The sequence below is a fragment of the Pseudophryne corroboree genome, chromosome 1, assembly GCF_028390025.1.
Source record: "Pseudophryne corroboree isolate aPseCor3 chromosome 1, aPseCor3.hap2, whole genome shotgun sequence".
NCBI lineage: Eukaryota > Metazoa > Chordata > Amphibia > Anura > Myobatrachidae > Pseudophryne > Pseudophryne corroboree.
The window spans coordinates 1,186,201,795-1,186,228,455 of record NC_086444.1 but is presented as its reverse complement, the minus strand read 5'-3'; the positions used below and the strand labels follow the sequence as shown (position 1 = coordinate 1,186,228,455).

At 42.7% G+C, this 26,661-nt stretch overlaps 1 protein-coding gene across 1 annotated transcript in view; it reads left to right on the top strand.

Annotated features, from left to right (window-relative positions):
• The first annotated feature begins 487 nt into the window (after positions 1-487).
• LOC135051170 (vomeronasal type-2 receptor 26-like) overlaps positions 488-26,661 on the top strand; it is a 161,870-nt gene continuing 135,696 nt past the window's right edge. The window contains exons 1-2 of the mRNA XM_063957297.1: positions 488-552; positions 3,055-3,346. Of these exons, the coding sequence (XP_063813367.1) occupies positions 488-552; positions 3,055-3,346 (357 nt within the window). The remainder of the gene's footprint in view (positions 553-3,054; positions 3,347-26,661) is intronic.

The following is a 26,661-nucleotide window of genomic DNA, read 5'->3' as shown; positions in this document are numbered from 1 at the left end:
TGTTTCTATAAATTGAATTGTTTTTTGTTTTTTTCTTGTGATGTTTATATTTTATGTTTATATTTTCATAATCACTGCAGGGGTCATTTGGCCTCTATTTACCTTTTTTATTACTGGGAGGGGGAGCAGGTCTGTTGTTTTGTTGCCGGATGGGTGTTATTGTTGATATGCTATTCTTCCTTTTGTGTGAAGGAAGTCCTGATTTAAACACGTGTGTTTGTTTGCCCTTTCTTACTTCTGTCTTTCCCTATTCTCCGCCTCCCTCTTGTTGTTTGCCTCTCCCTCCACCTCACTTACCTCTCCCTTCCTGCACCATGTTCTACTTCCATTGTGAGTTGGGTGGTGTCATGTTGTGATGGGAATGTGTACTGGTAGTTAACTTGTTTCCTTCCCCGATTCCTTGATTAATGCCTGATTTACATTTTTCTACATGGAACATCGAGGGAAATAATTCCACGGTGAAGAGAAGGAAAAAAGTGGTGTAAACATGGCATTTCTCCAGGAAGCACACTTACCTCCTCCTGAGACATTGAAATTGAAAATGCTTGGGTGGTTGGTATTGGCTTCTTCTTCGTACAATTCCAGGGCTCGTGGTGTGGTAATTTTAGTCAAGCGCTCTTTCTCTTTTGAAACCTTGAAAGTTAATGCTGATGCTCACTGTAGATTTGTTGTGGCTTCTGTTAGTATACTGGGCAAGCATTTTACCTTGGCTACTATACAGTGCATCCGGAAAGTATTCACAGTGCTTCACTTTTTCCACATTTTGTTATGTTACAGCATTATTCCAAAATTCCCTCACAATTCTACACACAATACCCCATAATGACAATGTGAAAAAAGTTTTTTTGAGATTGTTGCAAATTTATTAAAAATAAAAAACTACGAAATCACATGTACATGGAAGTTCAGTAAGACCTGATTCAAGAGTCACTTTGCCCTGTGGGACAGAAAAAGCAAATCACTGGAATTGTGTTTATTATACAGTATATCATTTGCCTTTGTGATTTTCCATCTACTAATTTTAGTAAAAGTTGTCTAAAAAGACCCGCTATACCATTTTAACAATGTAGTCTTTTGTTTCTGAAGGACAGAATATAATTATTTCTGGGTTCTTCTATGTTACATGTAACCTACTCAGCATAATCTAGCATGGGATCTGGCAGTTAAACAATTTTTTGCGGCCTATTATGCAAGATTGTATTTCATTAGCAGAGAAAGGATCCTTGTTTTTCCCTCAAACACTGTTTATAAAAAAAAATCTCCATGCACTTCATGTTCAAAATCAGTTACTAAACAATAATTTTGACTAGAAATGGAATCCCTCTTCATTGGAGGTGTCACCGGATGTGGTGACACCCAGTGTGCACTATGCACTGTTCCCCCTGTGCCAGAGGAATGTCTGTCAAAAGGTGGTGTGACCTAACAAACGGGGGCATGGCCTCACATATCTCCATTCCTTCAACTCTGGGGGCATGCCCAGCATCCTCATAGATGCTGGCTGCCCACAGAGACTGGGCTGTGTGTGTGTTGGCTCCTTATGTGTGACAGGAGCCTAGTGCTGGAGGAAAATATTACACTGCAGCACCCAGCTCCAATCACTGCAAAAGAGCCGGCACTTTCTTGTCACCACTTCCAATGGTAACACCTGAGTGCAGGCTGCACTCCATGGTTCTGGCTTATGACACCACTGCCCTTCACATATCTATGTAGCTGCTACAGTATGACTTACTGTATATGGGAGGCATGCATTTCCTTGGTGCTGCCTTGCTATTCCCACTTACAGAAAGAAATGTGTAGTAATATTCTCTCTCATACTGCACTATCATATATAGCATACAGGTATATAGCAATTCTAATTTTAATTTGTAAATATAAATGAGTGTTTGGCAAATCTATAGAAATGTAAATTTGAGATGTTTTAATGTAAGTAAATATTAACCCATGGTTCTAGGCATTACCCAAGGAGCACCCGTAGTAGATACGGTAAAAAGTGACAGGACCATTTTTGTAGTTTATTAAATTCTACACACATAGTGAGTGGGGTATGCCTTGGTTAATATTGGATATAACATCACATATAGAGTTATATCATGTTATATAATCACGAGGAATTTTTTTGTTCACTTAAAACTGTGTTACACTATATATATTTTTTCTTTATTTTATGCACTGCATCCTTCCGAATTAAAATCAAGCATACTGTCAACAGATGGAATGACACTGAAGTCTTTTGAATAAGTGACTGCACTATATTGTTTTTCACTATTTAATACAAGCGCCCAGGGTGGTATACCTTCCAAAAATTTGTTATATTTGTTTATGTATTTAAGATGTTTGGTGACATCTAGGGTGGTAAACCGTCTAGGGCAGCTCTGATTTAATTAGCGCCACATAGCAGGGATTCTCTGCTTTTTTTGTTTAACAAATACTTATGTTTAATTTATCAGGAAGTAAGAAAATTTGTGATGAGGCAGTCAATCAGGGAGTGAGTGAGGGCTATTAGATAGATAGACAGACAGACAGACAGACAGACAGACAGAGATAGATAGATAGATAGATAGATAGATAGATAGATAGATAGATAGATAGATAGATAGATAGATAGATAGTAATGAGGCAGGTGCAATAGGAAGCTTCCTAAAGAAGTCAATGCCCAGCATAGACACATGGTTGGTAAAAAAAAAGTTAGGAGAAGACAGAAGACATGAAACCATAATGGTTACTGATGCCTTAAAATTAAGTATACTGTATGATTGAGACATATATTTCTACCTTTACAGTACATTGGGTGATCTGGACTTACTGTACAGTAGGTCTTTCTGACCTTACTGTATATACTATTACATACAGTAGGAATGGGATTACATTGTTCAGGCTTTAACTCCTGATACAGTACTGATTATTTATAAGACAATAAGGTAGGGTTATATATAAAGGTACATTTGAAATAATGTTGTGAAAGTTTACAGTATTTATAAAAACCATAATAATCCTTGTAAAAATAAATATTTAAAAATAATAATCATAATAGTAATTGCACCCAATTTTTTTCAGTATAACCTTCAGAGAATACAGACATGTACGAGCTTTTATCTTTGCAATTAATCAAATTAACATGAACCCAGACATTCTGCCAAATATTACTCTGGGTTATCATCTGTATGATTCATGTGGAAATGAGAATAAGGCTATCGAAGATGTTTTCAGAATATTGTCTGGATATAAGGAATTCATTCCTAATTACAGATGTATGAAGCATGGCAAAGTAGGTGGTTTTATTGGGGATCTCAACTCTCACACCACCATCCCAATGGCACAAATGCTGAATGTATATGGGTATTCACAGGTAAGTGCTATCAAACCTTTCTTAAAAATATTAATAAAACCTATTTTATTTGTATGATTGTTGCTGGATCAAAGTACTCACTCTTTTAGATTATTACATGTGACTATAAGGGAGATGCAGGCACCAAAATGATTTCAGCGTGTATGTTTTTTTATAAAAGGAGAACACACTTTAAAACAAAGAGCAAACTAGCAATAATCATGATATTATATTTCCACCTAGATGTTTTTTCAATCAAATAACATTTATTTGTTACATTACAAAACATTAAAAAACATATTTCTTCTCTCAAGTCTCCCGGCAAGTGAATACAAACAAGAAATATAAGTATTAGGGGTGTGCAATAGGTTTCCAGATGTGCAGTGCATTTGTAGAGTAGACACATTCTGTCTGGTTGAACACTGGAATCTATTACTAAAGATCTCATGAAACATCAAGGCACAGAACCATACATATGTACAGTATCCTCATACATCTTACCTAAATATACCATGCAGAGGGAGATGCCTGGTGTGAGTCATCTGACAGGTCCAGTGCAACTCTGTTAGTGTTAGATATGCTATGCTAATAAGAAACACAAGTAGACTCTGCTGATTCAACAGATACAGACGCGGTTGCACACATAATATATGTATGCTGCATATTTTTTAAAACAACAAAAGCTGCTTGTGCATCCTATTCACATTGTTTTATGAATAAGATTCAATTTAATGGAAAAAGTCACACAAAAAGATTGCCAGTGGACACATCCAAATATCAGAAACACATGCACCAAAGGAGTCAGCATGTTCACTTCCTTCACAAACTCATTATGAAGCTCAACAGAGGCCACTAGAGAGCCATGATCTTCTGTGACTACAAGAGTGGTCTGCAACAGTAGGAAAGTTTTGACCAACTGAAAGCTTGTTTATGTAGGGAGCATGAGCCATCCTTAACCATTGTATTTGAGTGGTTTGCAGAATTTCAGTGTTGGAGACGTCTCCTGGAAGACAAGGAGCACTACGGACGACTTCTATCTGCCATCACCAAGGACAATGTTGCTGCCTGTGTCAGACCATAGTTGCGAAGGATATAGGCACCTCCTAAGGATCCAACCGCTTGATACTCCATGAAAAGCATGGCCAGAGCAAGGTTTCTACATGCTGGGTGCCACATTAGCTGACTCGAGAGCAGAAGGAGGCTCGGGTGATTTGGTGCCACAACATGCTGACTAGATTTGATGGCAGTCAATCAAATTATGTCTGGGTGATTATCAGTGGTGATGAATCCTTGATCTACAGTTTCAACCCTGAGACCAAACCATAGTTGACCCAGTGGACCCAGTTGGAAGTATTCCACCACAGAATTATCAACATTATTCCAGTTTGGCCAAGCAGATGGTGGGTGTTGTTGTGGCTAAAACTGGTCATGCAGCTACTGTTCCACTCATGTGGCAGCACACTGTCACTGGTATGCCAACCATGTGCAGGAAGCCATTTATTAGTGCCATCTAAGAACTGGCACTTGTTGTGCCCTTCTACATCATGACAATGCACCTACCCACAAGTCCAGGAAAGTGTTGGACTTTCTGGCCCATGAATGAATCCAGGAGCTTGGTTATGTACTGCTCATAACTGGCCCACTGTGACTTATTTGTGTTCAGTAAAGTCAAGTGCAAGATGGGTGAGATTTGTCACCAGAAGCTGCAGTGAAGAACCTCATCCAGCATGTAGAAAACATACCTGCTTCACACAGGTCCAGCTGGTTTGAGCACATGCTACTTTGTATGGACTCCTGTGGTGAATACTATGACAAAATATAATGTTCACTTTGTAAATGTAATACTTTTTGTGCGTAAAGAGTAATACTGGGTCCAATCTAGCTATTAAAGATGGATAACTATTTCTTAAACAATTAGCATTAGTTTTAACATTGCTAGACCTTTTTTTTAATTGGCAGCAATCGGAAAAAGGCCATGAGTATGGTTGGTATTGTCATTAATACATTGATTTGCCATCTTTACGCTCATTTTCATGCAAATATATTTTATTGCGGGTAGACTTTGACTGACAAAAATCATATTAGCTGTTGTTTCCAATTTTAAAATGCAAAGGTATATGTTATATAAGAAACTGTTAATAAGTTTAAAAATATTAACCACCCTTTGGAGCATGTTATGATCTCACAGAGTGCACTTTCCAAATCACACTGTGAAATAATTAGTTGAAATACTCTCAGAAGCACATCCATAAAAAATCCTTAGGAACTTTTTCTGAAGGTCTACATCCTTCTTACAGTACTACTCAAAAAGTAGATGCTTTGCTGGATTTTTTTTTATCATAAAAGAGATGTTAGAAGACCATATAAGATCTGCAGTGATGTTCACATGAAATAACTTAAAAGTGTTCACTGGATCTGATTCATAGACAGATTGAAGGTCAATATCACGACAGCAGAATGGAATTTCTATCCAATCTCTAGGAGGGTTATGCAGGAAATGTCTCAATAAAAGAGATGCCTGTATGTAATTGCAATGCCAGTGCTATGACCGATGTCTCAAGCTGTGATATAACATCACAAACCGCATTTGCAATTTTCCCCACATATGGTCAGCTGAGTAAAGCTGGGCATACGCTATATAATTCTCTAACAGATCATCTGCCAGATCTTACTAGTTAGAATGAAAATCTGGTAATGTGTGTGAGCAAATGACAATCAGCCATTTGCTTCTAAGTACTGGAAAATAGACAAAAACTGTAGTTCACACAAGTTGTTTACTCTAATTCTGTGATTTATACAATTTGTCTAAACAACAGTTTTTGTCCGTTTTCCTGTATTTTGGAGCAAATGGTCGATTGTCATTTGCTCTCATACATTACCAGATTTTCATTCCAACCAGCCAGATCTGACATATGGTCTGCTAGATAATTGTATAGTAAATGCCCAGCTTTAGACACAGCTTATGCAGCTGGCCAATATAAGGTGACAAGCAGACCCTTGACTCTCCCCTCCAAGATAATGGGGGAAAAAGTGCGGCCCACCCTTTGACCCCTCCTTACCACCTCAACACCATTGTCTGACATTTAGGTGCTACAGGCGTCATCACAAGGACTGTTGTGCACATATATTGAGAATGGACAGCCACAGATTCCTGATAATCCAGATGTTCCCAATAGTTGGTCAGCTGAATAAGCCTCAGCTTGCACAGATGGCCAATGGAAGCGGGGGCTGCAAAGCCAGGATGTGTTTGGTGACTCACAGACCCATGGCTCTCCCATGTTGTGAGGCACCACAGCTCATCATCCCTGTGAGTCCCGGTCATTGCTAGGTGACCAGGATGTCAGAATACTTCTGGCCAGTGGCCTCCTGCTGGTTACTAGGCAAGATAGATGACTGGCAGCTTCCAGGGTTAAGGGCTGTGCAGGGGAGATGTGCAGTGTTCCAGCTGCACAAGCTTATTCATTAGAGGGGGATCATCAAGGCTGGGCTCTGGATTTGCACCTCCCTCCTTTCTCTTACATCCTAGAGGATGCTGGGGTTCCATTTAGTACCATGAGGTATAGACGGGTCCCTTGGGAGCTATGGGCACTTTAAGAGTTTAATAGTGTAGGCTGGCTCCTCCCTCTATGCCCCTCCTGCCAGACTCAGTTTAGAAAATGTGACCGGAGGAGCCGGTCACAGCTAGGGGAGCTCTTAGGAGGTTTTCTGGTTTTGTTGTTTTTCTAAGAGTGTTAGGTACAGGAAGGCTGCTGGCAACAGCATCCCTGCTTCGTGGGACTTAGGGGGGGAGTAGGACCCAACTCTAGAAATTAATAGTTCTCTATCTCTGCTGACAGGACACTGAGCTCCTGTGGGTGCTGATCGCAAGCCTACGAGGCAACCGCTCACTCCCGCAGCACGGGTGCCACCCCCTAACAGAGCCAGAAGATAGAAGAGTGGTGATTATGATGCCGACGGCCCGGGAAGCGGGTCGTCGGTGGGAATGGTGGCACAAGGTTGGAAGCACAGCTCTGACAGGCTGCGCTCTAGAAGGCTCAGTTGCACTTGGTGTACGGCACAGTGAGGGGCATCCTGGGCCAGCGCACATACCCTAAACTGGTCATCTGTACTAATGAGGGCTAAATCCGCTGTTAGCAATGCAAGTACCTCAGGCCAGTATAATCTGTTAAGTGCGGGAAGACGAGCCATTACAGTGGGCGGGGCTTCTCCACAGGGTGGATACAGGACTCACCAGCACCATTTTCTCCCTGCAGATCACACTGAAGAGATGCTGACAGGGAGTGCTGCCCTCCACTTCACTCCAGATATCCTCTGCGATACCAGGGTATTATAGACAGGGGGGAGAGTGTATTAATAACAGCTTAATCCTATTAAGGTTACTCAGTCAGTGCTGGCCTTTTTTCTATTAACTGCCTACTGGGGTGCTGTGTGGCTGTCTCCTTATACTCTGTGACTTTCTGAAGGTACTCTGGGGGAAACTGTCTGACATATTCCTGTGTGTGTGTGTGTGTGTGTGTGTGTGTGTGTGTGTGTGTGTGTGTTTATATATCTCACATTACCATGTCTGGGGACCCTGTGTCTTGTGCTGCAGAGTGTGTATCTTCTCCTGAATAGTCTATTTCATGTACTCAGGACTGCCAGGTACCTCCTCAGCTTTCTGAATATGAACCCCCATGGGTGGATTCTATTTGGGGAATGATATCACAGATTTCATCTCGGATGGCTCATAATGAGACTGAAACATAGGTTTTAAGAAAGTAGCGGTTTTGTCATATTCAGCTCCCACTACCTCATCAAAAACCCCGAGTGTATACCCAAAGAAGCGTCCTCTTGCCCAGATAATGTAAGCTGACACGAATACCGACTCTGATACAGGGGATGGTGAAGGGTATGTGCAGGGGGGATGCATCCCTTGCTAAAGGGGTGCAACTCATGATTGAGGTCATTAGGGACATTTTACACATTACTGATAAGGTACCTGAGCAGGTGGAGGAGGCTTACTTTACAGACAATAAGAAAGCCTCCCTTACCTTCCCTGCATCTAAGGAATTAAATGCCTTGTTTGAAAAATCCTGGGAAAAGCCTGAGAGAAAATTCCAGATCTCAAAAAGGGTTCTCATTGCTTTTCCTTTCCCTTAGGAGGATAGGAAAAAGTGTGAAAACCCACCTGAAGTAGATGCTTCTGTATCTAGGTTGTCTAAAAAGGTGGTTTTACCTGTCCCTGGGTCTACTGCTTTAAAAGAGCCGGCTGACCGCAAGATTGAGATTACGCTCAAATCACTATACACTGCTACAGGAGTGGCTTAAAGGCCCACTATTGCTTGTGCATGGATTACTAAAGCCATAGTAAAGTGGTCAGACACATTACTAGAGGAATTAAATTCTATGGAAAAAAGTGACATCACTTACAGGATTCTGCAGGTTTCATGGTGGAGGCCATGAAGGCCCTTGGCCATCTTAATGCGAGGGCATCTTCCATGGCTGTCTCGGCACCCAGGGAACTCTGGTGGCACCAATGGTCTGCGGATGCAGAATCCAAGAAAAGTGTGGAGAACCTACCCTTCGCAGGTCAGGCTCTGTTTGGGGAAGCATTGGATGCATGGATCTCCACGGCAACCACGGGTAAGTCAACCTTTCTTCCCTCAGCAACACCACCGATGAGGAAATATTATCCATCATCTACAATGCAGTCCTTTCGGACCACAAAAGTTAAAATGTCCAAACCCTGTTCTACTTTCTGTAGATGAGGTCGGGGGAAATCCAGAAAACCTCCACATGCAGGTTCCTAGGAACAGAAACCTGGTTCTGTTCCCTCAAAATCCTCATCATGATGGTGGATCTCCCAGCCTGGTGATTGGGCAGGTGGGAGCAAGACTAAAAAAATTCAGTCACATCTGAGCGTCATCAGGCCTGGACCCCTGGGTACAAGATATTGTGTCCCAGGGGTACAGACTGGAGTTTCAAGAACTCCCACCTCATATATTCTTCAAATCAGGATTATCAGCTTCGCTGACAGAAAGTGCTATCCTATAGGAAGCCATCAAAAAAAATTGGTAAAGACAAAGGTCATTGTTCCAGTTCCACCTCACCTAACAAACATGGGTTATTACTCAAACCTGTTTGTGATACCGAAACTGGAGGGTTCGCTCAGACCAGTATTGAACCTAAAATCATTAAACTACTTCAGGATCATGGATGGATCCTGAATCTTCCAAAGTCATATTTGGAGCCGACAAGCAGACTGTCCTTCCTGGGGATAATCCTCAACACGGAAGTGCAGAGGTTGTTTCTACCTGTGGAGAAAGCGTTGGTGATACAAACAATGGTCCGGGATGTCTTGAAACCTGCCCGGGTATAGGTTCATCAGCGCATTTGCCTTCTGGGGAAGATAGTTACCTCCTACGAGTCTCTACAGTACGGAAAAGATTTCATGCACGGTCATTCCAACTGGATCTCCTGGTCAAATGGTCGGGATCTCATCTTCACATGCACCAGCGGATACGTCTGTCGCCGAAAGCCAGACTTGCACTCCTCTGGTGGCTGCAAACATCTCACCTTCTCGAGGACCGTATGTTCAGGATTCAGAACAACAGTTTTCTACAAGCTGCACATCTTCTGCAAGTCCATTCAAGTTCAGTCGGACAATGTAAAAATGGTGGCTTTCATAAACCGATAAGGCAGACCGAAGAGCACAGCTGCAATGTCAGAGGTAACAAGAATCCTTCTCTGGGCAGAAAAGCATGTGGTGGTGCTGTCAGCAATATTCATTCTGTTAGTGGACAACTGTGAAGTGGACTTCTTCAGCAGACACAATCTCCATCCAAGAGAGTGGGGACTCCACCTGGAGGTGTTCGCAGAGGTAACATGTCTTTGGGGTGCACCTCAAATAAACATGACAGCCTCCCACTTCAATTAGAAGCTTCGGAGGTACTGTTTCAGGTCGAAAGACCCACAGGCAGTGGACACACTGGTGACTCCGTGGGTGTTCAAGTCAGTGTATGTGTTCCCTCCACTTCCACTCATCCCAAGGATTCTAAAACTAATAAAATGAACAAGAGTTCAGGCTATCCTCATTGCTCCGGACTAGCCAAGAAGGGCTTGGTACACGGAGGTACTGCTGGAAGATCTGAGGCCTCTTCGCAAGGACCTTCTGCAACAGGGGCCGTTCACTTATCAAGACTTTCCACAGCTACGTTTGATGGCATGGAGGTTGAATGCCAGATTTTAGCTCGGAAGGGCATTCCGAACAAGGTTATTCCTACCCTGATACAGGCTAGGAAAACAGTAAAATCTAAACATTACCATCGGATTTGGAAAAAGTATGTGTCTTGGTATGAATCCAAGAAGTTTCCTACGGTGGAGTTTCAACTAGGGTGGTTTCTCCTCTTCCAGGAGGATGCGGGCCTGTGCTTGGGATCCATAAAAGTCCAGATTTTGGCCTTGTCCATTTTCTTCCAGAAACAAATGGCTGCCCTCTCTCAGGTTCAGACTTTCTTGAAAGGGGTTCTGCACATCCAGCCTCTTTTTGTGCCTCCTACGGCACCTTCGGACCTTAATGTGGTCCTACAGTTCCTGCAGTCGGATTGTTTCGAGCCTTTACAGGAGTTTGATGTCAAGTTTCTTACTTGGAAGGCGGTCACACTGTTGGCATTAGCATCTGTAAGACGTGTATTGGAATTTGGGGCATTGTCCTGCAAAAGCCCCAACTTAATTTTCCATGAAGATAGAGCTGAGCTCAGGATGTGTCAGCAGTTTCTTCCGAAGGTTGTTTCGGCTTTTCATATCAACCAACCTATTGTGGTGCCAGTGGCTACTGACTCCTAAATTACCTCACAGTCCTTGGATGTTGTGAGGGCTTTGAAGATTTATGTGAGTAGAACTTCTCGTTACAGAAATTTGGACGTTCTGTTTGTCCTTTATGATCCCAACAAGGGCCTATAGTTACTAATAATCCGAGTTTGACCAATTTGTGTTTTTTTTTCTAAGTCCCAACACGGAATTCAGGAGCACAAATCTCGGCAGAGTTTGGGCTATTCGTAATGGTTTTAATGGCAAAGTTCAGAAATACGAATGAATAGACCATTGGTCAAACGCGGCTGTTATTTCATACAACACGGGTATTCACTATTCATTCGTATTTGGGTGTTAGTCTCTGAGTGCTAAATTGCGGTCATATTTGTTTGCGATTCGTTTAAAAAAGCGGCAAAAAAATAGACCTGCTTTTTTCAGGCGTGTTTACATATGTTGCCACTTGCAAATCATTCACACCTGAATTAGGATGCCTATAAAATGATCTTAGGCCCATTTCATTTAACCTACACTCAGAAATGGCAGCAGGACTGTGGGCCAGTGATCTTTTGTGTGCTGTGGGATTCCTCAGACTCAGACATCAGCCTGGAAGTAACCAGGGCCAAGAAACTGAACATGGTCAGCAGGTTGTACAGGTTCCGCGGAGGCTGCGCAGGCCTCGTTTTTTTAGGGGGCATTTAAACTTGAATGCATTGTCCGATGTTAGTGTCATACAGATGTTCCGTCTAAATCATACCAACATTTTCTGTCTGTATGATCTTGTCAAACTGGGCCTAGACCCTGGGACAGCACACTCTCGCTCTGTCTCTGTCTCAGGCCTGCACAAACTCCTGGCTGTGTTGCACTTTCTGGCTACTGGGAGCTTTCAGGCTGTGTCTGGGGATGTCATAGGTATCTCAGCCCTCATATTCAAGAATATTAACACAGGTGATGTATATCTAACTACCTCCTCTGTTTTTGGTTGTTTTTAATTACTCTTGGTGGCCAGTTCTGTCCTAAAATCTCATGTTTAATTTTCTATCAAATATACACACAGGTGTTGGCTGTTTTGCAGACCCACATTGATGCCTCAATCTGCTTCCCTACCCAGGAGTCTTAGTGGCATGCCGTCAGGGTAGATTTCTATGAGCTTGCTGGCATGCCCAATGTGTTGGGAGCCATAGATTGCACACACATTCAGCTGAGACCACCTAGGGGCAGGCAGCACATCTATACTAATCGTCATCTAGAGCACTTTACAAATGTGCAGGTGGTTTGTGATGCAAAACTCAAAATAATGAGTGTTGTTGCTGGTTACCCTGGTGGCTGCCATGACTCCTTCATCCTCAGTCAGTCATCCCTCTTTGATAAGTTTGAGGATGGACAAATGCCAGATAAATGGCTGCTGGGTATGTCATTTGATATGTGTAGGCCTGTGAATACTTTGCCCAAATACAGTGTGTTACTTATGTGTTGGTGTATCTTAACATGAAACACGTTATTATATCTGTCTTTCAGGTGATGGAGGATATGGCTGTTTCTCTTGGCTTCTAACTCCATTGTCCCGACCTGATACCCCTGCTGAACACAATTACAATCATGCACATAAGTCCACGTGGAATGTGATAGAAAGATGTTTTGGTGTGCTGAAATCTAGGTTTCGGTGTCTGGATAAGTCTGGTGGCCTTTTGTTGTATAGTCCCTTGAAGGTGACTCAAATTGTGTTCTACTGCTGCTTTCTTCATAACATGTGTTTGCAACAACATCTGCCACATGTTGATGAGGAGAAGGAGGATGAAGAAAGCAGCCAGCAAGCAGAGCAATTAGAGACATCTGGTGATACTTGGAGTACAGCTGTAGGGAGGCAGGTTAGGCAAGACCAGATAAATACTTATTTTTAAGGTAAGTTTTGTTTGCTTCTTTAATTTTTTGTGTAAGCATAAATATATGTTGCCCCATTTTTCATTTAAAAACCATTACTCAGAATGTGTCTGTCTCCTTGAGACATACAAACATACCCTCGCTTTATGCAAAACAAATGTAGAATGTGTTTTTTTTTAAATCTCTAAACAACAGATTATGAGTGGCATGCATGAAGTCTGGATAAGTGTTAATAAACTTGTACTGATAATTTATTAAAAGCACACATAATCCACATAGTAATTTATTTATTAATTTATTTTATGAATGTGTGTAACGTCCTAATGTAACAGTTCTCCACATATATGTTAGCCTTGAGGAATACATTTGTCCCTATGTGTGATGCTCCATCATATTTAAGGGACACAAACTTAGTATCATCCAAAACAATTTATTTCATTATGTTTGCTGGAGTAAACTTGCTGATTTGTAAGTCAATACAGTTTTCAACATATATACATTATTATACACATTATTTGTGTTGATTAAAATATTTACAATTTCTTTGTTTCTGCATCATGTGTAATAATCTTACTAACGGTGATTATTTTCTTCTCTATACAGAAATGGGTGTCTCTATTTTTTATTTTTTGGGGGTTGGCTGCTTGGACTGGCCTTTGCCTTTACCACTGTCATGTTGGCGGGCTCTGGTGGAGCGCCTTGGTGGTGAGGACACTGGCAATAGAATGGGAGTAGTCGTACCAGAACTGCTGCTTGGTTGCTGTTGGTGCTGGGATCTGAGTGTTTCATTGAGGTTAGTGAGGGTGGCATTAAGTTCACGTGTTGCAGCATTTTGATTCTCTAAAATTCTGGTGATAGATTCATTGATCATTTGATTGTTTTCTAAGATGTTGATGTAGCTTTGCTGTTGTCTGTGCTGTTCTTCCATTATGCATTGTAAGTTGCCCATGACATGTGTAATGTCTGCACGCATGATTTCCATGGTATTGGCAATTCTGGTGGTTGGTTCATTTTGTCGACTGATATTTCTGCTGATTCTTCTGAGGTGAGATGGTAGGTTAGCAAAAATGTGGGTCTGCCTAGGCAGGCAATCTTGATTAGTGGCCTGCTGTGTAGCCCAACTGTCCCAAAACACTTGATCAGGGCCTTGTGCTACTGGTGTTGTTGGGCTGTGTTGTGGTGGTGGAGTGCTTTGCTGTGGTGGTGTACTCACAGGTGCTGGGTGGCTGATTCCTTCCATTAATGGCTGCATTTGTAACATGATTGTCTCATCCATGTCACTGTGTTGCTGCTGTTGCGTCGGGATGCTGGTACCAGTACTAGAATCTGGAATTAGAACCATTTTGGCCTTAGTTAGACATATGTTTTAGAAATTAAAGCAAAGCAATAAACATGGAACACAGGGTATATAAATGGTGCTTTCAGATATCCAGCATAGCAACATCATCACTCAGAACTTAAATACAGACATATTCCAGTTTGTGGCAAATGTGTCTGGTTACTTCATTCTTAAAGCAAGCACATGAGTTGTATGGTAGATTAGACATACTCCACCATCAAAACACACTTTAAATCATAATGTGTTGCCTTATAGTGTTTAAAACAGAAACATAGTAATGTTTTGGCATGTTGGTGCCAATGTTACGACAAACACATAAGTGAAATTGTTGTAAAAAACCTTACTATTCGCCACGCTTACACGTGTTTATGTTGCTGCATCTTCCACACAATCTGCTGCTGTATGGCTGAAGTGGACATACATATCTTTACTGGATGTGGACACGGCCATTTTGCTCAGAATCCATTTGATGTTTTCTTTTTTTCGGTAAGTATAGCAGATTTTGTGAAATTTTGAGTTAATTAGTCTAATTAAATGGATTATTATGAGATGAGTCATTTTTTTTAATCATTGCAGTTTCTTACTCACAATCAAGATGAGGGGAGTGTGGTTGGCATCTTGGAGGTGTGACCAAAATTTGGAGTGTTGGGACCAAAGAAACTGTAGACAATCTTCTTGGCGGGGTAGACTGCTGTGGTTGTGATTGGACATCAGACCTTGCTTTCTTTGTTGCCACATGTATTATTGTTTGGTGTGCTACAGGAGTCCGCCTTCTGCTGCTCAAGACTTCTTTTGATGGACCTAGGATTTAAAGTGTACTTTTGTTATGGCCATTCCTTTACAAACATAACCTATACTACAATGGACACTTTACCTGCTTCCGCAGCGTCATCATCATCAGATGTCATGGGAGTGACTGTAGGCCGACCAGTACTGCGTTTTTTCAACACTGTAAATAATGAAACAAATAAAATAACTAATTTATTCATGCTATTGTTGATACATCCACCCATTATGTTTATAAACATTAAATCTTTCAAAAATGGATGCTTATTTATGTGGGAATAATTTCTGAACAAATCCATAAAAAAATTTAACAAACACACACATTGGCCAATAGCCATATGCACTATGGAAAGTGCAACAAAGGAAATAATGTACAGGACACAGACATAGGACACAAGGGCAGATTAATTAAGCCTGGTGAAGTGATAAAGTGGAAGGTGATAAAGCACCAGCCAATCAGCTCCTAAGTGTCATTTTGCAAACCCAGCCTGGAACATGGAAGTTATGACCTGATTGGTTGGAAATTTATCAACTTCCACTTTATCACTTCACCATGCTGAATAAATCTGGCCCACAATTACTAATACATACACTAACAAGCCAAAGCACAGACATCTTCATTTAAAAATGTTATGTAATTAATAAAAGATGCAATATAGAAAATGCTCTGTGATGTGGCACTCCAAACACACATTAGCAGAATATGAGCCAAAAAACAAACCAACATTAAAAAAACCAGCATAATAGTACGGTAACTAAGTCTGCAGTGTTGTGTCAGGGTACAAATACAGACTCTAAATGATCCAACATGTAACTGGCTTCAAAGCAACTTTGCACTACTCCAGCCTCTAACATGTCAACCACTGATTTTCTAACATTGCACATGGATAACTGAAATCAAAAACATAGGCCAACTTGCAAACTGACAAATGTGCAAAAGGAAAACATTATTTCTCGACAATTCAATGACACACCAAGTCCAAACTACACATGGAAAATGTACTGTAAAAAAACCACATGACATACAATAAAGTACTATGTTACATTGACTTTTGTAGAAAACATTACCAAAAACAATGTATTTGCTGACGCACACATGACGATGGGAGTAATATGCAACGTCACATGACACACATTTCCCCAAAAAATTACACAAGAAGTAATGTAATAGAATGTTAAGACAAATACACATGCTCACCATCCTTCCTGGGCAGATCGGAATCACGGACATGAGTTGCAGACACTACTTCAGGAGGTATTAAACTGTGCATGGGCTCCTCATAGTCCAGATATCTGGCAATATAGGGCTGTCCACCACTGGTTTTGCGAGCCGATTTCACCTCCTTGGCCATTTTGGACTTAACACATCACTTTATGTCATAGTACCGTTTGTGGCACGTGTCCTCCGTCCGCTTGACCACCCCCTCACTATTTACAGCAGCAACAACTTTCACCCACAACACTGTCTTCTTCCATGTTGGCACCTTGGCGGACTCAGGCCCAAATAGCTGCCGCTGATACTTCATCAGCTCCCGCACCAATGCCACATTTTCAGCATAACTAAACTTTACATTCCACCCAGTCTTAGTAGTGGTGCGTGGCTGCGAAGCTCTCTGACTGTCACTATCACTGTCACTTGAGGCTGCTGCAGCAACCTCACCCACCTCCTCAACCTCACTAACCTTACTCTCACTCACCTCCTCCACCTGACCAACCTCCTCCCCCTCACTCATACCCTCCACCTCACTCACCTCAGCCACCTCACACACCTCTGAGTCAGACATAATTGTGTGGTTCAACAATTAACACAGAAAAAAAAATACAAACAACACACTCCTCCACTACCACTGCACAACACACACACACAAACACTGACAAGGGACTATAAATCAAAAAAACTTGGACAAAAAATGAGACAAAACCTAAAAATACAAGACTACAAGAATGACAAGACTACTTTCAAACACAATACTACACTCAGAAATCGCCCAAAAAACTCCTCACCAAACCAACTACTGACCATACTCCACAGCACAACCTCCCTCCTCACCACTAACTAAACCCACGAGGTGCGGACGGTTTGGGGCATATTTATATGGTTGCGCACAGACATTCCTACATCTGAAACACAACCAATCATGAACAGGGATGAAAATCGAAACTAAAAGTGAAAATGCGTCCGTGGTTGATAAATAACCCTGCCGCGTTTAACATAGAAAATAAACCAGTAAAAACAACAAAAACACGTACGCAAACGACAATGACGGCCGTAAATGTGACAAAAAAAAATGACTGGCATCGACATCGGAAAACACGAAAACCATAAACTCGACTGCTTCATAACTTGGCGTATATAGTTTCAAAAAGTTGCATGAAAATGCACCCGATAACAAACCAGTTTAAACACTACACAAACCGACTCAAACACGAATATTAGTAAATAAACCCCAATGTTGGGTGTCCTGCTTCTAAGCAGATGATTTCTCGCTGGATCAGGTTTACTATCCAGCATGCTTATTCTACGGCAGGATTTCCGTGTCCAAAATCTGTTAAGGCCCACTCTATTCGCAAGGTGGGTTCTTCCTGGGCGGCTGCCCGGGGTGTCTCGGCTTTGCAACTTTGCCAAGCGTCTTCTTGGTCAGTGTCGAACACGTTTTCGAAGTTCTACAAGTTCGATACTTTGGCCTCTGAGGACCTTAAATTTGATCAATCGGTTCTTCAGGAGCCTACGCACTCTTCCTTCCATGCTGAGAGCTTTGGTACATCCCCAAGGTACTGAATTGAACCCCAGCATCCTCTAGGACATAAAAGAAAATAGGATTTTAATTACCTACTGGTAAATCCTTTTCTCGTTGTCCGTAGAGGATGCTGGGCACCCGCCCAGCGCTTTGTTTTCCTGTATTGTTATTTGGTTAAGTCAGCATTATTACTTGGTTAAGTACTGCATTGTTACTTGGTTAACTACTGTTGTTCAGCCGTTGCTGAATTGTTTCAAGCTGGTTAGCTTGGCTTTCCATTGTTATGTGTGAGCTGGTGTGTATTTCCTTCTCTCGAAGTATGTCCGTCTCCTCGGGCACAGTTTCTATACTGCTGGTAGGAGGGGCATAGAGGGAGGAGCCAACATAAACTATTAAACTCTTAAAGTGTCCATGGCTCCCAAGGGACCTGTCTATACCCCGTGGTACTAAATGGAATCCCAGCATCCTCTACGGACTACGAGAAAAGGATTTACTGGTAGGTAATTAAAATCCTATTTTTTCTGTCAGCCTGTCAGTCCTTGCCAAGTATAGTTCATACCTGCAAGTGTGGGCCCCTGGTCCTCTGTTCCTGGTTAAAGAATCTTTGGAAAATCCTGTAGTGCTGTATACCTGCCAGAACCTTTTATGGTCGAAGCCCCCCTAGAATACAGTCAGTTCTCTGCATTCATACTATAGTAGCAAGTCCGATTATGTTCCGAAATAAGAGCCCCGGTATTTGGGAAAAACACTGATGGGGAAACCACAGTGAAATATGTGGCAGCAATATTAAATTTTTTATCAGTGTATTGGCATGACTAGTTCCCCTTGTGCACACATATCTTTAATCAGATTATACCCCAATGGGCACTCTCTGCCTATTGTCTCATTACAGATGAGAGCCCCAATTCCTGGAAACAGCACAGCGAGATAGGGTATGCCTTAATCTCTCTGCTCATCCTTCTGGACCTCACTCCTGCCTTTCACACTGTAGATCATCCTCTTTTCCTCCACACCATCCAGACCATTGGCCTCGCCAGCACTGCCATTGCCTGGTTTACCTCTTATCCTAATAACCACTCCTTCTCGGTGTCTTCCCCTTGCTCCACTACACCCTCTTCCATCTTCCCCATTGGTGTCCCACAGGACTAAGTCCTGGGCCCCCTTCTCTTCTCCCTGTACACCTTTTCCATGGATGCGCTTTTAAGCTCTTCGTCTTTCAAGACCACCTCTATGCTGATGATATGCAACTATACCACTCCTCTCCTAACCTCTCCCTCTCTGTCCTCTCTTGGGTATCCAGCTGCCTCTCCACCATCTCATCCTGGATATCTTAGTATTTCCTAAAGATCAACATGAACAAAACCAAACACATCATCTTTCCCCCATCCAGGGTCTCCACCCACCCTAACATCTCTTTCACTGTTGACAACACCATCATCCTCCCTGTTCTTAAGTACGCTGCTTAGACATCACTCTTAACTCCTCCCTCTCCATCAACACCCATGTTCAGTCTTTGGCTCAATCCTGTTGGTTCCAGCTACACAGTATCGCTCATATCTAGCTGTTCCTCTCCCAGAGTGTGACTAAACTTATTATACACTCACTGGTCATCTCACAGCTCAACTATAAAACATTCTTCTCACTGCAGCTTGACTTATCCTCTCCCGCCACTCTACATCTGCCACTTTTCTTTGACAAAACCTGCACTGGTTCCCATTCCCACACAGAATCCTCTTCAAACTCCTCACCCTCACGTACAAAAGCGCTTTGTAACTCCACTACCCCCTATATCTCCAACCTCATCTCCCTACATACTCCCTCCCACCCACTCATATTAGCCAAAGACCGTCACCTCTCTTCAACTCTTCCAACTCAGTCCCTCATGCCTTGGCCATCTTTGCCTCACTTCCTTCATTCCATCAGGCTGCTTTTTGCTTGCTTGCACCCCATGTCACTGGTCTACCCCCCCACCCCCTAGATTGTGAGCTCCTTTGAGCAGGGCCCTCTTCTCTCCTGTTCTAGCAACCCTCTTCTCTCACACTTCAACTACAGCCTACATAGCAAATGTCTATACCAGCATCTACTCTCGCTCTTGACTGTTTCTCTCTTCCAATAGCTGTCTGCCCCCATTAGTATGATAAATACTCCTTTGCTTGCTTTCATCTCAGCTGTAGTGTGTACTGAGAACTGTATTTCTAATTGTTACCTGTGCTCTGTTTTAGTTTTTCTGTAACTGTAATGTTAAGTTCTGTATACCCTGTATTGTTCTAATGTGTGCTGTGTGCATGGCGCTGCAAAAAACTTGTGACACCTTATAAATAAAATGTAATACTAATAGTAATCTAGGACACAAACAGTAAGACATGTATTGCCCATGGTTGGGTGCAACAAGTTCCCCGCACACACATCATCATCATCACATAAGGCTATGCCCCTACAGGGCCTATCTGCTACTCTCCCTGCATAATTAGCCTTACACATGCACATACATTATCACACCTACCTTTACAGTTGTGTGGACTTTTCCTTATAATTATGCTCATCATAGTGACCTACAGAATGTGGCAGTTTTATTACATGTTTGTCCCATGTATGAGAATGACCAGTTCCCTGCACACAAATCCTTATCTAACAAGAATATGCCCCAATGGGGACCATCCACTGATTTTCCTGGTGTACAGATGGAGCCATCCTCAACTAACACCATCTAACCCTTTAACAGGATTAATTGAGCCAGAGCAGTCAAACTTAATCCCCTACTGTAATGTTCTATCTGTATTGTATTGCAGATTAGAACAATAAATGAAAGTCTTATGCTAATAAACTATGGTTCATTTAGGTGCAGCAGAGAAGCCAAGATGAGCGAGGCTCCATCTATAGGTGTAGTAAGAGCTAGTGTCCTAATGAGGTCACTGGCCCTGCTACTATGCCCCATTCCCCTCCTGCCTGGGAAGTACCCAGAATCACTGTGGAACTGGGACTCATCTGTACCAGTCCCCACCTGCCGCCATAGCAGCAGAGTTTAGTGGTGGCCATGCAGGGCTGGATTAAGCCTTGGGGTGCCCAGGGCACTTTAGACAGGGGGGCCCAATAGAAGGGTGGGTCTGTATATAAGATTGTACATACCTCCCACATGACCTATTCCAGGATGGACAAAATGCTGTTTACATGATCTTCCCTCTTTATATAGGATTGTAGTCACATGTGTTGAACTATTTAATTGATAAGCAAGGTGTTTCAACACGTGATTGCAATCATAACTTAAGAAAGTTAAGGTAGAGATCATTTTGTCCCTCCTGGAATGGGTCATGTGGGAGGTATGTACAATGGTCTTTATTTGATTTTTATTTTTATTTTAATAATGCCTGGGTACTGTTCATAGCTCCACCTAATTGAAAGACAACTATTTTATAAAATATACTTGTAGTGGAACAAAGACAACTTAAACAACCTTAAAATACACATAGAAAAATAAAATATATATTTTATCTTGTCACATGCAAAAATAGCAGCAGCCTCTATACTACTTACACATTGGGACAGGACTCAGGAGGACTCTGTTTGTCTCTAGACCAGCGGTGGCCAACCAGTGGCTCTTGAGCCGCATGAGGCTCTTTCTTTATTTAAATGTGGCTCCCAACACTCTAAATCATGTGACCACAACAGATACAAAAACTGCTACACTCCAGCCAGACATGCAGCAGCACTATAGGGACTGAAAATTGAAGGAGCCAGATACTAGAGGTGAGACACCCACTGGCAAACAGAGAACACATTAGGGGCTGCAGCAGTGGCACGACTTGGTGGGGGAACTTTAGTGACACATGAGGGTGGGCTAGAGTGACACAAGGCGGAGCTGGCTGGAGTGACACAGAAGGGTCCTGGCAGGAGTGACACATGGAGGAGCTGACTGGAGTGACATAAGAGGGTGCTAGCAGGAGTGTCACATGGAGAGCTAGCAGGAGTGACACGGGGGAGTTGGCTGGAGTGACATTGGAGGGTGCTAGCAGGAGTGTCACATGGAGAGCTGGCTGGAGTGACACATGGGGGAACTTAAGATTATTATGTGAATCTGGCTTTTTCAGTTATTTTATGTGAAAGTGGCTTTATCAATGGATCTGACTTTATTTATTTTTATTTTATGTCGTTCTGGCTTTTTCAATGTATTTTATACCAGAGGCGTGGTCTAGCAGGCACAAGCCCACATTCCATTTTTGCATGCGCGCCTTCGGCTCGATGTCGGCTCTTTGACGTACCTAACAAGGTTTTTTGGCTCTTTGGCACTGACTGGTTGGCCGCCCCTGCTCTAGACCCTCATTAGATAACAAATTACACAGGACTCAGAAAGTCATGTGTGGAGAGAGCTGTAAGTGACACAGGGATCCCACCCTATGTCACTTACAACTCTCGCCAACCTCCTATCTCTCACCTGGTTAGAAAGCTCCATCGATAGTTCCTGAAATCTGATACTCATGTGTTTCTTCCTGCACTGCATTCTGTCCTGCTCACATTCTGGCTGTCTATTTCTGCTGCTGTATAAAAAGGGAAAGCTAGTGTTGTCAGTGTGCTCTGGCCGGGGTGGGGGGGGGGGGGCGGCATACAGTATGCCCTGCAGCTTCTCCTTAATCTGGCTATGTGGCCATGGAAGCAGAATTGCTATGGTGGATCTGAATTGACAAGAAATCATGCCCCACCAATCACAGTGCTGCATTTTTAATCAGGAGCCAATTGTGAGCCAATCATGGCTCACATACTGGTGACCAGTTAAGAGTGGCTGTGACGAGCCAATCCCGGCTCACCATATATAGCCTCTCATCCTGGCACTAACTCATACTAGCCGGCGCCATATGCTGGAGCTCAGTTTGTCAGCCGTTAATGAACAGTGATGAGTTCCTGGGAGGGTGAAGGCCATTGAAAAAGAGCTTAAAAAGGCCACTGGCTGCTTGCTGAAGTTCAAAGAGCCATCACCCATTGGTGAAGATGCCGGAAACCCTGAGGCAGTGGTGTGCAATAAAAAATAGATAGTGAATGACACCGCTGCCCTGGTGAAGGCTTCAGGAACACCAGAGGTGGTGAGAGCTGTGCTGCCTCCAGTGAAGACCATGCAGTGGGAGTTGCTGAACCAGACTTGGTGCAGCCAAAACCCTCAGGACTGGTAAGTCCAACAGGGTATCATCCTAGACCACAAGGGAACATGCACTAGGCCTGTGGGGACATCAGGCACTAGACCTGTGACACAGAAGACAGGCTCTAATCTCATGGAGCATAAGGTATCTTTTGGCCCAGTAGAGGAGGGGAGGATATTCATCCCCTAATGGCAGCAATAGGCCGGGGCACAGAGGGCATTAGAACTAATGCTATTGTGAGGTTTCCAGTTAGTCCCAAGGCATTGGCTGGTTTCTAGTTAGACAGGCTATAGGCCCAGCAACAAGTCCCCCAGATAAGCAGCAATAGGCCTGGACACTGTGTGCATTAGTCCTTACACCATTGTGAAGAATCAGGTTAGGACCAACGCATTGGGAGGGTTCCAGTTAGGCAGGCTATAGGCCCAACAGACAGTCTCCCATATAGGCAGCAATAGGCTTTGGCACAGTGGGCAGTAGGCCCAAAGCTATTTCGTGGTCAGCAGGTCAGCACTAGGTTGTGGCATCTTTTTATCCAGTGCTAGGCAACAGATATGGTAAGTCAGAACTAGGCCACTCCATCTCTTGATCTTGCGCTAGGCACATAGGTTTATGGTGAGCAGTCAGGCTTAGGTCAGGTTAAGTCTTTGATTACTTCACATTCAGACCCCCATGAAAGGAAGGCTTTCAGTAGGTACATGTTAGTGAGTTTCTTAATGTTGTTAACTGTATTGTCTGTGCCACCGTATTATCTGTGCTTCCTGATTATTTATTAGCAGTTTCTTATATAGCGCAGCATATTCCATTGCGCTTTGCAATTAGAACAACAGTTAATAGAGCAAGACTGGGCAAAGACAGACAGACATACAGGTAGGAAGGCCCAGCTCGCAAGCTTACAATCAATAGGGAAATAGGCATTGATACACAAGGATAGATGATACCTGTTACATAATGGTTTCCCAGATTTCTAGGTTCTTAGTGGGTTGTATGATATTATCACCCAGCAATGTTGGAAGACAAAATGTAAGGTTATGTGGACTGTACAGAGGAGATGTAACTGGATAGGGAAGCATTGAAGGTTATGTGTGTGGGTCGGGAGCTTGGTAGGCTTGTCTGAAGAGATGAGTTTTCAGGGAACGTTTAAAGGTTTGGAGACTAGAGGAGAGTCTTATTGTGCGTGGGAGGGCATTCCACAGAGTGGGTGAAGCCTGGTTAAAGTCCTATAATTTTGAGTGGGAACAGGTAATACATGTGGATGAGAGATGCAGATCTTGTGCAGAGCAGAGAGGTCTGGTAGGGAGATGTTTTGAGATGAGTGAGGAGATGTATGATGGTGCAGTTTGGTTAATAGCCTTGTATGTAAGTAAAAGTGTTTTATATTTGACATGGTAGAATACCGGTAACCAATGGAGGGACTGACAGAGCGGATCAGCAGATGAAGAACATCTGGCGAGGAAGATTAGCCTCGCAGCTGCATTTAAAATGGATTGAAGTGGTGAGAACCTATTTTTGGGAAGACCAGTAAGGAGACTATTACAATAATCAATGCGGGAGATGATGAGTGCATGGATTAGAGTTTTTGCAGTATCTTGTGTAAGATAAGGGCATATTTTGGATATGTTTTTAAGGTGTATGTAACATGATTCAGAGACCGATTGAATGTGTGGAACAAAGGACAGTTCAGAGACAACGGTGAAACCTAGGCAGCGAGCTTGTGGGGTAGGGTGGATAGTTGCATTGTCAACAGTTATGGAGATATCAGGTTGGTAACTACTCTTAGCTGGTGGGAAAATAATTAATTCTGTTTTGGAAATGTTGAGTTTGAGGTGGCGAGATGACATCCAAGATGAAATGGCAGACTGATTGACAGGAACTGTAAGAGAAGCATAGAAGCACTGCATCAGTGAGCTGCATCCTTGTGTTCTATTACAGGAAACTGGAGATGTCCAGGAGTCTGAGGTAACATCTGGTTAGCAAATTCATGTTTTGTGTATAATCTGTGTATGTATATTGTCGCATTTCACATTTCCCCTTTGTCGATTTTTGTTCAGGGTTGTGCCTGGTGCTTTCCACCAAAGTGGAGGCACCTAGTCTAAGGCCACAAGTGCAAATGATGACCATTCACTGAGCCCAGTGGAGGACATCTATGCATAGAGTGTTTTGTGTTCTTTCCAGGTTAACACAGGAGGATTCCATTTATGTCCAAACCTTGTTCCAGTGCCATCCAAATTCCCTTGATGGACAGAAGGTGGAAACGAGTGGAGGGAGGTAAGGGCCCAACTACCCCCACTTGTCAGCGGGGCATGCTACCACCCCCACCCCTCCCACATTTGGTGCAGTTGACAGTATCTGAATACAGCAGACACAATGTGGAACTCCACCAAAATGGCCCTTGCATTGGACACTGCTGTAACAGATCCTCCCCCTGGCATGGGAGGATACAAGTGGCTGGCCCACCATGACTTCAACAGATCTACTGCAGCAGTCGAACTGGTGTGACAATGAAGAACTCTGCTAGATGAAATGCAAGAAAGCCACTGCAATCCCCTACAAGGTGTGCCAGCAGCAGGATCATGAGGCTGGGAAGTGCCCCTAGTGGGATGCCGTGATAATGAAGGTCATGAGGAAGTGTTTGGTCACTGAGACCCATTGGAGAGAACACCACCACTTAAACGGGTCTCCAGGAATAACCAGAGATCCCAAGGAGTCAACGGAGTTGAACCAAGAGGGAAGCAGCCAGCTGCACCAATCAGAAATGCAAGTATTGTTCGAGAAGTTGTTGGACAAGCCTTGGAGTGAGCTTTGTGACAAAAGGGGACAAAAAATTCAGGACTGCCCATGAGCCACTACCCGGATAATTGTGGAATGGCGCTGACAGAAGCGCCACATCGGCAAGCTGAAGACAGATACCTGGAGAAGCCGCGGACAAGAGAGGCACAATTGATACACAAGAAGAAACCACCACACCACAAGCGCACACATTACTTACGATCTAAGCGATTGATTGTGCACTGATTCCGATTTCCTCTGGAACCCTTTTCAGTACCTCAAAAAGGGAACAGATAAAACATAATAGTGTAACTCTTGATACAATATTATTGGAGTATACAAAGGTAAGAACTCGTACCACAAAATATTGTCTACCACAAAAGCAGACAATATCAGCATAGGGGGCGGAGTATAACCTCCTTTATTCATTAAAACTATCACCCATTTATTTTTTGGATTGATTAGTAAATCTGATTTCATTTTTACATTTTTCAAAGCCTTTCTTTAATTGTTAAATAAATTATATGAGATTTTTTGTTGAAGTAATTTCTCTAAATCTTCATTGACCAAATGGCTGAAGTTTTCTATAAAGTTACCCTCAAGGTAAGTATGGAAAAATATTGACTTAGGTTTGAGTCTAAAGTCTGTCTCCTCATTATTAACTACCTTATCCTTAGATTTTAACTTATGAAACTTTTCACGGTTAGTTTTCTAACAAACTTTTGTGTATCTATGAAGGTGTTAAAGGTTTCTATTTTCGTGGATGGCGCAAACTTTAGACCCTTTTCTAAAAAGGTTCTTTCCTCCTCCAATAGGATCCTCTATGATAACATTCATGAGGGCAAATGAACAATCTTTCAAGATTGTATCCCAATTCTTTTTGAAGAAATAAGTGGTACTGGAGAAGCTAGC